Genomic DNA, 14,216 nt, shown 5'->3' on the forward strand with positions numbered 1-14,216 from the left:
TCCAGGGGTGGTAGCCAGCGTCTTTTACCACTGAGCTACCCAGGACCCTACTGCACATATTATTGTAATTGGTAAAAACATCAAACTGATCAAATAGCTCCATGCCAAAGCTCTCAAAGAGCAGAATACAACCAGCCTATTTTTTACTCAGACAAAAAGATAGCTGGTAAGAGCATGTCTGAAAGTATATGTCTTTGACATACATGTTACATGTACACAGGTGTTGCTTACATGCCGTGTTTTCGCTTATAACTTAACGAAAAATAAATGGAACATAAAATATCACATGCCATTACTTAGATGAGGCAATTATCTTTAAACAAGCCCACACACAACATAACTGATGCATAGATCATTAAATAATCCACATGAAGCACAATGTGCACAGAGCACATAATGTGCTATCTGGCTAAAAACACGTTAGTTTTCCTGAATCAGGTGACTTCATCGGAAATTATGTAGTACCTTGTCCAGCGTCATGGAACGCTAAACCAGTCATATTAGGATTCAGATCACTGCCACCAGATGTGTAAGTCATCCAAATATGGGCAGAGAGGATCATTCACTCTGATTACATACGGCCACCAGGAGATGCCGCCAAGTACATGATACAGACTCGATGGCTCAAATGACACTTAATGTGATGTCGTTACTCATGCCTGCATGTCATCTTTGTATTTGCATGTGTAATTAGTCCTTATGTACAATTTTGTTTTATTTGTTTGGAGATGTTTTTGGACACTTGGATAAATTATTTTTGTAATGCTATAACTTTTGATTGCTTTGTCATATCAACACAAAATGTTACTCAGTTAAAGGTGACATGATTGGAGCCACCTTATATACACCCTGAGATATATAATGTCAAATCAGAAAAATAAGAAATAAGGACATTTTTGGATCACATTTTTTTTCAGTGATTTTTCAGCAGTTTCTTAGGCTGAGAGTCTGAGAATTTATCATAATCTATTTCATTATAAAATGTGAAAAGTTTTCTTTATACCAAACACTTTTTTTTTGTTTTTTTTGTTATAAGCCTTTAATTTTAGGTATGGCACTGAAACAGGAAATCTTTCAAAACACCCTCAGAGCTTAAAGGGTTAAAGGGATAGTTCACCCAAAATGGAATTTCTATCATTTACTCACTCTCATGTTGTTCCAAACCAGTATTATTTTTTCTGTGGAACATAAAAGGAGATGTTTGGTTGAATTTTATCTTTGATCACCAGTCACTTTCACTTTCATTTTTTTTTTTTTTTTTTTTTTGCCTAACTTCTGTGGTGTCTCATGGAAGAAAAAATGTCATACAGGTTTAGAATAACATGAATTATGTGAACTCTCTTTAAGGTAAAATTTGGTCTCCTCTCAGAAAATCATGTTGTGAAAAAGAATAGAGGGTTATCATTGAAAATGACTTTATTACTGCTCCCAGAATCATTGGAAGAAAACAGCCCTTGCACAAATGCACAATTAGACATCAAAATCTCTTTTTTTTTTTTTTTTTTTTTTTTGTATAAAACAATAATTTTACATTAAATTGGCATGCAGACTAACAAGTAGAATTACAAAATTAAGCCATTATTTCATTTTGGTTTAGGAAAAAAAGTATGTAGTCAAGCCAGAAAAATAAATATCTCTTAAAAAAAACATCCCATTGATACATAAAAAGGCAACAATTTCAGAAACATGAAAACCTACAAACGTTTTAGGCATTGGTTACTTCCTTTATAATGTGTGTAATGTAAAAAGAATACAAAACAGTACAAAGCACTCAAATATTCACATACTGACTTACATTTGATATTGGCTTGTTATATAAATTGAATTCACATAAATGAGGCACAGAATGACCGAGTGAGGCATTGGCTTGTTATTGTCACGGCCTCTCTTTTTCACTCAACACAAAATATCCTGTCCTCATTATGAACTGTGATCCTCAGAAGGTTATTACTTGGATCACATAAAGATGACCGTCAAGTTCACACTTTTTCATACTGATATCTTGCTGTTTACATAGCTTATAGCGGTTTGCTCAGTATTTGATGGTCTTCCGCTGGGCAACTACATGTATTTTATTTTTTTGGGTTTTTTTTTCCCATTTTCTCCCCAATTTATCATGCACAATTCCCAATGCACTCTGATTCGTCATGGTGGCACAGTGACTCGCCTCAATCCAGGTGGCGGAGGACGAATCTCAGTTGCCTCCGCTTCTAAGACAGTCAGCCCATGCATTTTATCACGTGGCTTGCTGAGCGCATTACCGCGGAGACCTAGCTCGTGTGGAGGCTCACGCTATTCACCACGGCATCCATGTACAACTCACCACGCGCCCCACCGAGGGCAAGAACCACCATATAGCGACCACGAGGAAAGTAACCCACGTGACTCACATACCCACCCTAGCAACTGGGCCAATTGGTTGCTTAGGAAGCCTGGCTGGAGTCACTCAGCACACCCTGGATTCGAAACTACATGTATTTACAGTCAGCTTTGATTTTCATCCTGAACCATTGGCTCAAAGCAAGGTCGCCTAGAACTGTCCTCAGTGTCTCTGCTGAAATCGGTAAACACAGCCATAGACTCACCAGGGGGTGTTGACATTGTCAAAAGGCAAAGTTTTCAGGCAGACCCTGTAGCAATTAAGTTGCCCCCATGTTTGGAATGTCAAAGAGGAGTCAACAAAATCCTTCAAAAGTCACCCAATTTGTCCTTGCCAGACCTATTTCTTAAGACACTGGTACATAAGCGCTCTGGGATTCAGCATGTAGCGCTCTGAGTTGAAGAACTTGAGGTACTGGGGCATTGATGATCTTGGGGCCAAATATGACATGCCTGGAGCAACAGCCATCACTTCAGCAAGTTTCTGTTTCATACTGTTAACCTCCTGGTCCTGTTTCACAATTTTAACTGTAAAGAAAGAAGGTTTATATTAGTGGTGTGGGTTTTGGATGGATAATTTGAATAACTCTGCCCTTGGAGTTCGCAAACTCCCTGTTGGGAAACCCTGCAGTAGAGTAATTAGTAATTCAGTAAAATAATTTTTAAGTTGATATTAATGTGGCTGCAGAGGAAATCATTTAAAATGAGATAAAGAACCTTGAGCTATCTCCAGCTGCCTGCGTGCATCTCCGAGTGCGGAGAAGAGGTCTAGTTTGAGACGGGTTTCTGCACTCAGGTTGTACTCTAGATGTTGTGCCTTGTCCTGCAAGGAGGAGAATGCTGAGAGCAAGGCATCTGCTTCCTGCTCTGTGCATCTTTTCCTCTGGAGGATCTAGGGAGTACAAGAGAATATTGCAGATATTAGACTGGAACAGAACACAACAGAACAGACAACACTGAACGGTACAAAATAATTGTGATATAACAAATATGGGCAATTTTTAATTGAATGATTCAGGTGCACATTGACATCTTATGTGTCTACTTTCTGGCTGTAGATCATAGGGAGTCTAGTAATTCTACTTAAAAAAGTGTAATACTGGGGGCCTGGGTAGCTCAGCAAGTAAAGACGCTGACTACCACACCAGGAGTCACAAGTTCAAATCCAGAGCGTGCTGAGTGACTCCAGTCAGGCTTCCTAAGCAACCAATTGGCCCGGTTGCTAGGATGGTTAGAGTCACATTGGGTTAACCTCCTTGTGGTCGCTATAATGTGGTTCTCGCTCTCAGTGGGGCATGTGGTGAGTTGTGTGTGGATGCTGTGGAGAATAGTGTGAAGCCTCCACACGCGCTAGGTCTCCGCGGTAACGAGCTCAACAAGCCACTTGATAAGATGCACGGATTGACGGTCTCAAACGCAAAGGCAATTGAGATTCATCCTCCGCTATCCAGATTGATGTGTCACTATGCCACCATGAGGACCTAGAGTGCATTGGGAATTGGGCATGCCAAATTGGGGAGAAAAAATATAAAAATAAAAAAGTCTAATACTACCTTTAAAACTACTAGTAACAAAAATGTCCTAAAGAAAGCAATTATAACTGCCTTTTATTTAACATACTGCAGCAAATTATGTGCATTTGTGTACACAAATATTTTGTGTTATCTTTAGAGGTCAGACTTTGTCAATTTCTAAAGAGTTTGGAAATGCTTTACAATGAACACCAATGCCTGACTGATGTTAAATTCATCATAACACAAAACTTCTCAGGTTGTTCAGTAGTTTCTGAAAGACCTGCAGTCTTGGCCAATGTTGGTTAGGTTACTCAAAAAAGTAATCAATTACAAATTACTAATTACTTATCTAAATTTGAAACCAGATTACTGACTTTATGGATTACTTAGTAACTTTCTAAAAAAAAATTTAACAGAAAACGTTTTCTGCTAAACTAATTCAATATGTTTATACTGTATTTCCTCCTTGTTCATTGTTACACACAAGTCAAACTCAGCACCACGCGTTTCTTCCTTACAATGACTTATTAGGGGATGTACGCCCTTCAGCCGTCACAGAAACATGTAATGTAAGAAATGTATAACCGGGGGTCCTGGGTAGCTCAGTGGTAAAGACGCTGGCTACCACCCCAGGAGTTCGCTAGTTCAAATCCAAGGGCGTGCTGAGTGACTCCAGCCAGGTCTCCTAAGCAACCAAATTGGCCCGGTTGCTAGGGAGGGTAGAGTCATATGGGGTAACCTCCTCGTGATTGCTATAATGTGGTTCGTTCTCAGTGGGGCGCGTGGTGAGTTGAGTATGGATGCCGCAGTGGGTGGTGTGAAGCCTCCACACGTGCTATGTCTCCATGGCAATGCACTAAACAAGCCACGTGATAAGATGCGCGGGTTGACGATCTCAGACGCGGAGGCAACTGGGATTCGTTCTCTGCCACCCGGACTGAGGCGAATCACTACACGACCACGAGGACTTATAAGCACATTGGGGAAAAAGAAAAAAAAAAGAAAAAAAAGAAATGTGTAACCCAAGTAATGTACTTAAGTAATCAACTTAACTGAATTTCAGTAACTGTAATCTGATTACCAACATTTTAAATGTAATGCGCTACACTAGTGCTTTTAGTGACAAAAAAGTCATTAGATTACACCCAACACTGGTCTTGGCATGACATCATTTGAATATGACAAAGAACAAAAAATAATGACAATTATAAAATACAGAAAAAAACAAAAACAAAGCATGAGCATTCTGCACAGAAACAAGAACAGCAAGAGGCTTGATGTGACACCAAACACAGCAAGCAAACTGGGTCCACATACGTTATAACACGAAGAACATAAAAATATGAGTCACAAACATCACATCACAACTATCTAATGCAGTATGTAAACAGAACAAATCTACGAACCATGTCCTTTACCTCCACTTCATTCTCTAGAGCTACCATTCGATTTTCTTTCTCCTGATATTCCAGCTGTAGTTGTTTGTATTCTGAGTCTAGATCTTTAGCTTTTTTCCTCAACATTTGAGTTTCACTGTGTTCTTGCCTATAATGAATGAAAAAATACACAATTTTATGCCAACAGATTTATTTTCTCATTCATATTTTGTATTGACATTTTTATTGCCAATTAACCACAATTTTAAAAACAGGCCATTTAAAAAAATAAAATAAATGCAAAGTAAGCCTAGTCCATGACTAAAATAAAAAATAAAAGTTTACCATGGACCAAATAATTTAGTCCAGAACCCTTAAAAGCATTCCTTGGGTCTTTAGTCACCCGGGACTTCATTCCACCCCCTGTACCCCATCCATTTTTGGAGTTATTCCCATACCTCTTTAGCATTCCTCAATCTTTTTCTTATAAATAGTGTAACACACACAAAAAATAAATAAATAAAAGCCATAATTTCAAAAAATCTATTTATGTATGTACTAAAAGTTTATAGGGTCATTAGAGACCCTAGGCATGTAAGTGTTTTTGTTTTTTTTTCATATCTACAGTATATAAATTTACTATCACAGAATATCTATTTCTTTGTTTATTACAAGAGAAATGTGTTTATATTTATAAAAATAAATTCTATATCAGGTTGATTTTCTGTGCAACAATGCTGAATAATCAGTATCCCATATGCGTGTACACATACATATTATACATGCTATTTCCTAATCAAGGTGGCACTGATGTGGTTGATTTACATTTGACATTGCTATTTGATGCAGAAGCAACGTGGAAGTAAACTATAGCAAGTGTAACTGATATGACTATTGTCATTTGGGCGTACTACTGAATGTATGTAAGTTGTGCATCTATTTAGACTCAATAAGTACCTGACAAAATATTTATGTGTAGATTATGTGTAACTAATTTGTAGCTTATGTGTTATGTGTAGATGTATCCTGTTTTGTTTCATTATCTCTTTTATATATGAAATATAAAATATTAAAATATATCAAAAAATATTTTATTCTATTATTTTCTAACTTGAAAATGTTACACTATCTGGGTGGGCATTTTGTAGATCCATTTGTGATAGATATATGTGCTGGGTCTCTAAAGACTCAAATATGAAAGAGTGTTTGGTGAAATTCCTATGCATTTAAGGGTTAATTTGTCTCCCCTTTTACACTAGAAACAGTACAAACAAACCTTTAAAACAAGCATCACTAGTTTAAAAGCAGTGTATGATAAGTGGCCCCAAAAAGTATCTGGACACTTGAGTCACACTTAAAATTTTGGAATGTCATTGCATTAGATATCAAACCAAGTGGCGTCTGCAAACAAATGAAACTAGACCTTTTCTTAGAACTAACTTCACTTTTCCTAGCGATGTTTCCAATTACTTTTATCCAACTGGTCTCAAGGTGATTTTTAGTGGATATATGAAGTCAGTTTCCACAAGTTCACACAGGTGTCCTAGCACAATAACATCACATTAACTATGGACATTTCAAATAAATGCCACTTGGTTTCATATTTTTTATTGTATCTAATAAAAATGACATTAATAAATTTTTAAGTGTGGCTTAAGGGTCCAAATACCTTTTGGGACCACTGTATATGAATGCTTCTTACATGGTTGCTTTTATATTAATATTACCTGTGTGAAGCACTCCGAAGTAAAAGAATAGCTTCATCAGATTTTTGAGCTCTGACTTCTACAAGCTGTTTTTCTACTGCAACTCGAGTCTCTGTTTCCATTCTGATTTTTTTCTCCAGCATAGAACAGTTTTGTTTGTCCTTCTGTCGGGATTTTGTCAGACACTGAATCCTGCACAACAGCACACCAGAAAATTTAAAAGAACAGTGTTATCTTTTATCATTAATTTAAACTTTTACACTAAGAAAAGCTTTCATAGATGTCCCATCTGTAGCACCTCATTCATTTGGATTCAGAAATGTATGTTCCATTTTTCAAATTCAAATCCCATAAAAGACAGATCTGTTTGTGTGTGTTACAAACACCAGTCAAACTTTAAGCAGCACCACCGAGCATCAAGCCAATGTGCTAATGCCAAGAGCAATAGGAAAATAACAGAAAGACATCAGAGAACTCACTTGTTCTGCAGAAGTTCATTTGCATGTCTGAGCAAAGTGACTTCAGGGCGTAGACTGTGTTCACTGTTGGTAAGATTAGAAATGTGACTGCGCAGTTCATGCTCACACTGTCTGCTTGTTTGCAGCTCTCCGTTTAGTTTCCTCATTTCTTGTTCCAGCCTGGAGAACAGATGGAGATCACAGTGTAAATGTAAACAATTAATAAACTGTAATTACCATGTTATGCAGTTAATTGTACTTCTGCAAACATTATATGAATTTTATGGGTAACATGAGCTTTTTTTTTTTTTTTTTTGTCAATATCAAGATTTTAGATTAAAATGTATTTTCATGTATAAGGAAAAGTGTATATAATAGGTATCATTACTTTCCAATGCATGTAGGCATTATGACCAAAACTGAACAAGTCTAAAAAAGAAATTGCACTGGACATATTATTGCAATCTGTAAAGCCATCAAACTCATCAAATAGCCATGTGTTATATGTTGTTGGAAAGCTCTCAAAGAGTAAAAACCTATTTGTTTTACTCAAAGACAAAATATAGTGAGTAATAGCTAAGTATATGTCTTTGACATACATGTTTCATGTGAACAGGTGTTGCTCATATGCTGCATTTTTGCTTATAACTTCACAAAAAATAAACAATATAAAATATCACATACCATTACCAGGAGATGGCACCAAGTACATGACATAGACTCAGTGATGACTCAAATGGCACATAATGAAACTCATTCTGTGAAACTCATTTCACTCATTCTGTGAAATCCCATAACTAAAATCATGTCTGCATGCTATGTAAACCTTTAGTCATTGTTGTGTTTGCAGTGTAGATTAAAGGTGCTTTGACGAGTCAAGTTTTTTTTTTCACATTTTTTTTTGCATTCACTGATTCATATTATGATTCATATTCTGATTCAGCATGTCAAAAATATGACATAAAAATGTAAACACATACAGGAATGGGAAAATAAACATACTTCAATATCTGGTCAGCATGTGGGTTTGGAGGATTTGAGATGTTTGGTGAGCACCTTTCGGCAGAGTCCCCTGTAGAGTTGATGGCTTTGGGGGCTTTCTGCCTCTTCTCCCCTTTGCTGTTAGGGGTATTCACTGAACCTCTGTGCAATTTGGATTGGGAATTCTTGGAGGGTCTTTGAGCTTTGCTGCTCTGATCCTCCTGAGGTAGGCTTTCAGAAATTTCTAGCATGGATGTAGAGTCCAAATTAATTTCCCCACGATGTTTTAGCCCTGGAGTTTGTAGATTTGTGTCTCTTTCAGGTCTCCCAGGAAGTCTGTGGATTTGAAGGCAGTCTTCCATGTTTTGTTTGTTCTCTGATGTGACGCCATCATTTGAACACTGGTATTGTGTTGGCCTAGATTTGTCCATCTTCCATTTGGAATCTGTTCACACAAGGTGCAAGTTTCTCAGGACTATATACTGTATGCATTTGTCACAATTTACAAGTAAATCAGATGCTTCAATTACTAGACTGAAACATGATTTGAAACTACAACTATTGCATAATGAAAGAATCAATTGCTTTTGAAAAAAAAAAATCTTTATGTACACTACCTGTAAAAAGCATAAGTAGGTGTGTCCAAACTTTTGATCTAGTGCTTAGGTAGTGTATAATGCATAGTAAAATAAATGATCTGTACCTTCCACCCACAGTTTTGGGTACAGATGCATATAAGGAGGTAGGGATTGTTGCAAGAAATCCGTGTGAAGCTCATTCTCACTCTGAACAGATTTCTGAGTGTGCAGCTTAAAAATACTTGAGAAGTAGCAGGTTGCATCAAATCCCATATACACTAGTGGATAACCAATGCTGGGAGAAATAATGTGTTTCATTGAGTTATTATTGCATTTGTCAAATTTCAGCATGAAACACAATTGTTCAAATGTAGTAAATGCATCATAAACGCCAAACAGATTTTCAGCTCTAAAATAAATTGACAGTTGGAACCTACCAATGTGCAGCAAATAGATGGGACAGGTTTGCATGAGGGCTTTTCAGGTCCCTCAGCCGTAGAGAGGCCTCCATATATACTAAGAGTATCCATAATGTCACAGTTGACATATAAATTCCCTTTTCTGCAAAAAATGTAGCCAGCTCATAATACATTCAGAGTTCACTCTACTGTATTTGTGTTAATGAAATGGTAACTCAGTTAGAAGCTCTAAGGACATACCTGTATGCCACATATAGTTGAGTAGAACATATGTGCTGGCTGCAAAAAATAGCCAGTGTAGGGGTACAAAAACTAAACAAAATAAGTCCAGGGTAAATGCTGCACACACAAAACCCACACAGATTGCCTGTAAAAGAAAAGGAGTGATCAGATTGTTAAATATCTATCCAGTACATACTATATACAATATATACAATCACTAAGCACTTTATTAGGAACACTATGGTCCTAATAAAGAGCCCGACATGGTCTTCTGCTGTTGTAACCCATCTGCCTCAAGGTTCGACGTGTTGTGCATTTTGAGATGCTATTTTGCTCAATTGTACAGAGTACCATAGCCTTTCTGTCAGCTGGAACCAGTCTGGCCATTCTCCGTTGTCCTCTCTCACCAACAAGGCATTTCCGTCCGCAGAACTGCCGCTCACTGGATGTATTTTGTTTTTGGCACCATTCTGAGTAAACTCTAGAGACTGTTGTGCACGAAAATCCCAGGAGACCAGCAGTTACAGAAATACTCAAACCAGCCCTTCTGGCACCAACAATCATGACACGGTATAAATCACTGAGATCATTCTGATGGTTGATGTGAACATTAACTGAAGCTCCTGACCCATATCTGCATGATTTTATGCATTGCACTGCTGCCACATGATTGGCTAATCGCATGAATGTAGGTGTACAGGTGTTCCAAATAAAGTGCTCAGTGAGTGTATATAACAAATGTATCTTAAAAAGTACACCTAAATGCAGCAAAACAGCATAATATGAAAATATCATTTGGAAGCATTGGAAGTGAAAAGAACATAGAAGCATGAAAATTAATCTTTAAAAAGAGGCCAGGTTGTGTTATTAGTTATTAGCCTAGTGTAGAAGTAATGGATAAATAGATAGTGCATGTGCTAAATTCACAGTAGAAAACAGCCTACCAGCCCATGACAGTGAAATGTGGTGTAGACGGTCCCTAGAAAGAGCCAACAAGGCCACAGGTATTCCAGTCTGAACTCCAGAATAAAGTCAGCTAATAGCACCAGGATCCAGACAATCATGAACTTCAGAATGGAGTAAGCGCTGAAAATTAGAAATTTAAAATGACTTAAATGGCTTTTTATAAACAATGTTTTCAAACCATCATCAACTCTGATTATGTGAAGATTAAGTTTGTTGTCTCAGATGAAGGGTGTTATTTGGGTATTATGTCAAATAATAGAGAACAGATTGTATTTTTTTAAATAATGAATATTTTGTGTCATACATAACATATACAACACATATGCCTGTACTGTGTTTAATTATACATTATATTTCATTACATATGTCATAATGGACTGGCTTGAAAAAGAAGAAGCTTTATATATATATATATATATAAAATATTTACATTTTATTTGAATATATATATATTCAAATAAAATGTAAATATTTTCGATTTCGTAAGTAGTCTACTAAGTCTATCTATTCACACAGTTAACTACGAAATAAACATGCGTTATCTGTGTTCAGGCATTTTGCATTTACTCAGTGTTTACTATCAGACAAAGAAAACTGTTCAGTATTTCAAAGGGAAAATTATCCAGAATATATGTGAAATATAAAGGCACAGAAAGTGTGACAAGAGTTCTTGAAGACTTTACAATTAATGTGTTGGTCGCACAATCCATTGTGCTCTATTCCTTTGTTCGGGCTTTCTGCCCTCCACATCCCTTCGTGTTTGGTAACCATGGCAACATTTAACCTTCTGCATCAGCACCTAAACGTCGAATCTACAGACATGGCTATTTAAAGAACAAGAAACCGTTTTAGGAGAAATCTGTGCAGATTCATGTCCGTATGAAGCCAGAACGCTAATCTTCAAATAACTACACTGTACAGATAAAGACTGCTTTCTGTTAACCTGAATAAGAACAATAGCCTGGAATCGGACAATGACAAAAAATTTAATAAAATAATAGTTATAATTATAATTTTTTTTTTTTAAATCACGGCTCTGAATACAACAGAATATTATGAGATATATATATATATAATGATTAGATACAACTAGTCTAAAAAATAATAATAATTATCTTAATCCGCGAGGTATTAAATAAACGACATTCCTCTGAGCCTTTTGCTTATTTTGACTAGTCGGAGGCCCTTAGCAGTTTGTCTGTTTTCAGACATCATACTGTCTTCAAGAGATAAGACTATTTATTAGAGGATGCCGCTGCAAACAACATCAATAATCGTTGTTGATAAGTACCATACCATAAAACAACACCATATAAAAATGCAATAAGTTAACAGGGAGGATAAAAATGTGTTATTCAAATTTTCAGTGTTGTCAATAACGTGGCCCGCTCGTATTTTTCTGCAGTGTTCTTAGACAACATGTTATCCATTTGGCCTTGTGTGCATCCATTAATCCAAAGTCAGCATGACATCTCAATTAAAATGCGATTTCCTATAATAGCTGCGGTTTGTTTGTTGTTTGCATCAATCCGTGCATCGCGGGATAAACAGCCTCGCGCGAGCCATCCAGGTGAAGAACGGATTATAGGAATAACAAAACAACAAAACGGTGTCGTATCATACCTTTCGGAAATCTTCTCTGCGAGTTTGATCTTTTTCATTTTCCGTAGCCTGCCTATGTCCATACAGCGTTTCTTCATATTATGGCTTCTGGTCCTCCTGGCAGTTTAGTCCATTAAATAGGTAATTGTAGTAAGACTGGAGGTGTCATTTACGGTAAACCTGGGCAGAAGCGCTTTGTGCGTTTTAGTGCAGGTGGATGTGCGCACGCTCGACAAGAACTTCGCAGAGAATCAAGCGCCAAGACGAGGCGCGTGGAAGTACATCTGCGCTGTCTGGAGAATGACGCGGTGCAAAGAAATTATGCCCGTCCAGAATGCGGTCTAGATTATTTATTTATTTTTACACAAGAATAGGCAGTTAATGTGTTAGTTTACCCCCAAATGAAAATTCTCTCATCATTTACTCACCCTCATGCCATTCCAGATGTGTATGACTTTCTGTCTTCTGCAGAACACAAAGATTTTTTAGAAGAATATATCAGCTCTGAAGGTCCTTAATACAAGTACATTTTGGCCAGAACTTTGAAGGTCCAAAAAGCACATAAAGGCAGTATAAAAGTCATCCACATGACTCAACTGGTTAAATCCATATCTTCAGAAGTGATATACAGGTGCATCTCAATAAATTAGAATGTCATGGACAAGTTCATTTATTTTCAGTAATTCAACTCAAATTGTGAAACTCGTGTATTAAATAAATTCAATGCACACAGACTGAAGTAGTTTAAGTCTTTGGTTCTTTTAATTGTGATGATTTTGGCTCACATTTAACAAAAACCCACCAATTCACTATCTCAAAAAATTAGAATATATAAGACCAATAAAAAAAACATTTTTAGTGAATTGTTGGCCTTCTGGAAAGTATGCTCATTTACTGTATATGTACTCAATACTTGGTAGGGGCTCCTTTTGCTTTAATTACTGCCTCAGTTTGGCGTGGCATGGAGGTGATCAGTTTGTGGCACTGCCGAGGTGGTATGGAAGCCCAGGTTTCTTTGACAGTGGCCTTCAGCTCATCTGCATTTTTTGGTCTCTTGTTTCTCATTTTCCTCTTGACAGTACCCCATAGATTCTCTATGGGGTTCAGGTCTGGTGAGTTTGCTGGCCAGTCAAGCACACCAACACCATGGTCATTTAACCAACTTTTGGTGCTTTTGGCAGTGTGGGCAGGTGCCAAATCCTGCTGGAAAATGAAATCAGCATCTTTAAAAAGCTGGTCAGCAGAAGGAAGCCTGAAGTGCTCCAAAATTTCTTGGTAAACGGGTGCAGTGACTTTGGTTTTCAAAAAACACAATGGACTAACACCAGCAGATGACATTGCACCCCAAATCATCACAGACTGTGGAAACTTAACACTGGACTTCAAGCAACTTGGGCTATGAGCTTCTCCACCCTTCCTCCAGACTCTAGGACCTTGGTTTCCAAATGAAATACAAAACTTGCTCTCATCTGAAAATAGGACTTTGGACCACAGGGCAACAGTCCAGTTCTTCTTCTCCTTAGCCCAGGTAAGACGCTTCTGACGTTGTCTGTGGTTCAGGAGTGGCTTAACAAGAGGAATACGACAACTGTAGCCAAATTCCTTGACACGTCTGTGTGTGGTGGTTCTTGATGCCTTGACCCCAGCCTCAGTCCATTCCTTGTGAAGTTCACCCAAATTCTTGAATCGATTTTGCTTGACAATCATAAGGCTGCGGTTCTCTCGGTTGGTTGTGCATCTTTTTCTTCCACACTTTTTCCTTCCACTCAACTTTCTGTTAACATGCTTGGATACAGCACTCTGTGAACAGCCAGCCTCTTTGGCAATGAATGTTTGTGGCTTACCCTCCTTGTGAAGGGTGTCAGTGATTGTCTTCTGGACAACTGTCAGATCAGCAGTCTTCCCCATGATTGTGTAGCCTAGTGAACCAAACTGAGAGACCATTTTGAAGGCTCAGGAAATCTTTGCAGGTGTTTTGGGTTGATTAGCTGATTGGCATGTCACCATATTCTAAT

General features: G+C 37.5%; 1 protein-coding gene across 4 annotated transcripts; it reads right to left on the reverse strand.

The window, feature by feature from the left end:
- Positions 1 to 1,404: 1,404 nt before the first annotated feature.
- LOC127410034 (macoilin-like) lies at positions 1,405 to 12,440 on the reverse strand. 4 transcript variants are annotated; one of them, XM_051645026.1, is made up of 11 exons: positions 12,223 to 12,440; positions 10,578 to 10,719; positions 9,652 to 9,778; positions 9,430 to 9,553; positions 9,118 to 9,287; positions 8,436 to 8,859; positions 7,455 to 7,613; positions 6,997 to 7,167; positions 5,312 to 5,438; positions 3,097 to 3,271; positions 1,405 to 2,907 (listed from the first exon to the last, which is right to left on the reverse strand). In XM_051645026.1, the coding sequence occupies exons 1-11, from the start codon at positions 12,297 to 12,299 to the stop codon at positions 2,720 to 2,722; spliced, it is 1,884 nt and encodes a 627-aa protein (XP_051500986.1). In that variant the 5' UTR covers positions 12,300 to 12,440; the 3' UTR covers positions 1,405 to 2,719. The 4 variants fall into 4 exon arrangements, with proteins under 4 accessions (XP_051500986.1, XP_051500985.1, XP_051500988.1 ...); XM_051645025.1 differs by having other exon boundaries at positions 5,300 to 5,438; XM_051645028.1 differs by lacking the exon at positions 12,223 to 12,440 and adding an exon at positions 11,283 to 11,476 and having other exon boundaries at positions 5,300 to 5,438.
- Between the last annotated feature and the right edge of the window lie 1,776 nt (positions 12,441 to 14,216).

The sequence above is a fragment of the Myxocyprinus asiaticus genome, chromosome 19, assembly GCF_019703515.2.
Source record: "Myxocyprinus asiaticus isolate MX2 ecotype Aquarium Trade chromosome 19, UBuf_Myxa_2, whole genome shotgun sequence".
Lineage (NCBI taxonomy): Eukaryota > Metazoa > Chordata > Actinopteri > Cypriniformes > Catostomidae > Myxocyprinus > Myxocyprinus asiaticus.

Coding starts and splice junctions, on each gene's coding strand:
- LOC127410034 (XM_051645025.1), bottom strand. CDS start 12,299: ATGAAGAAACGCTGTATGGACATAGGCAGGCTACGGAAAATGAAAAAG. Junction 10,720..12,222: donor GCAGAGAAGATTTCCGAAAG/GTATGATACGAC, acceptor TCTAATTTTCAG/CGCTTACTCCATTCTGAAGT. Junction 9,554..9,651: donor CAACTATATGTGGCATACAG/GTATGTCCTTAG, acceptor CATTTTTTGCAG/AAAAGGGAATTTATATGTCA.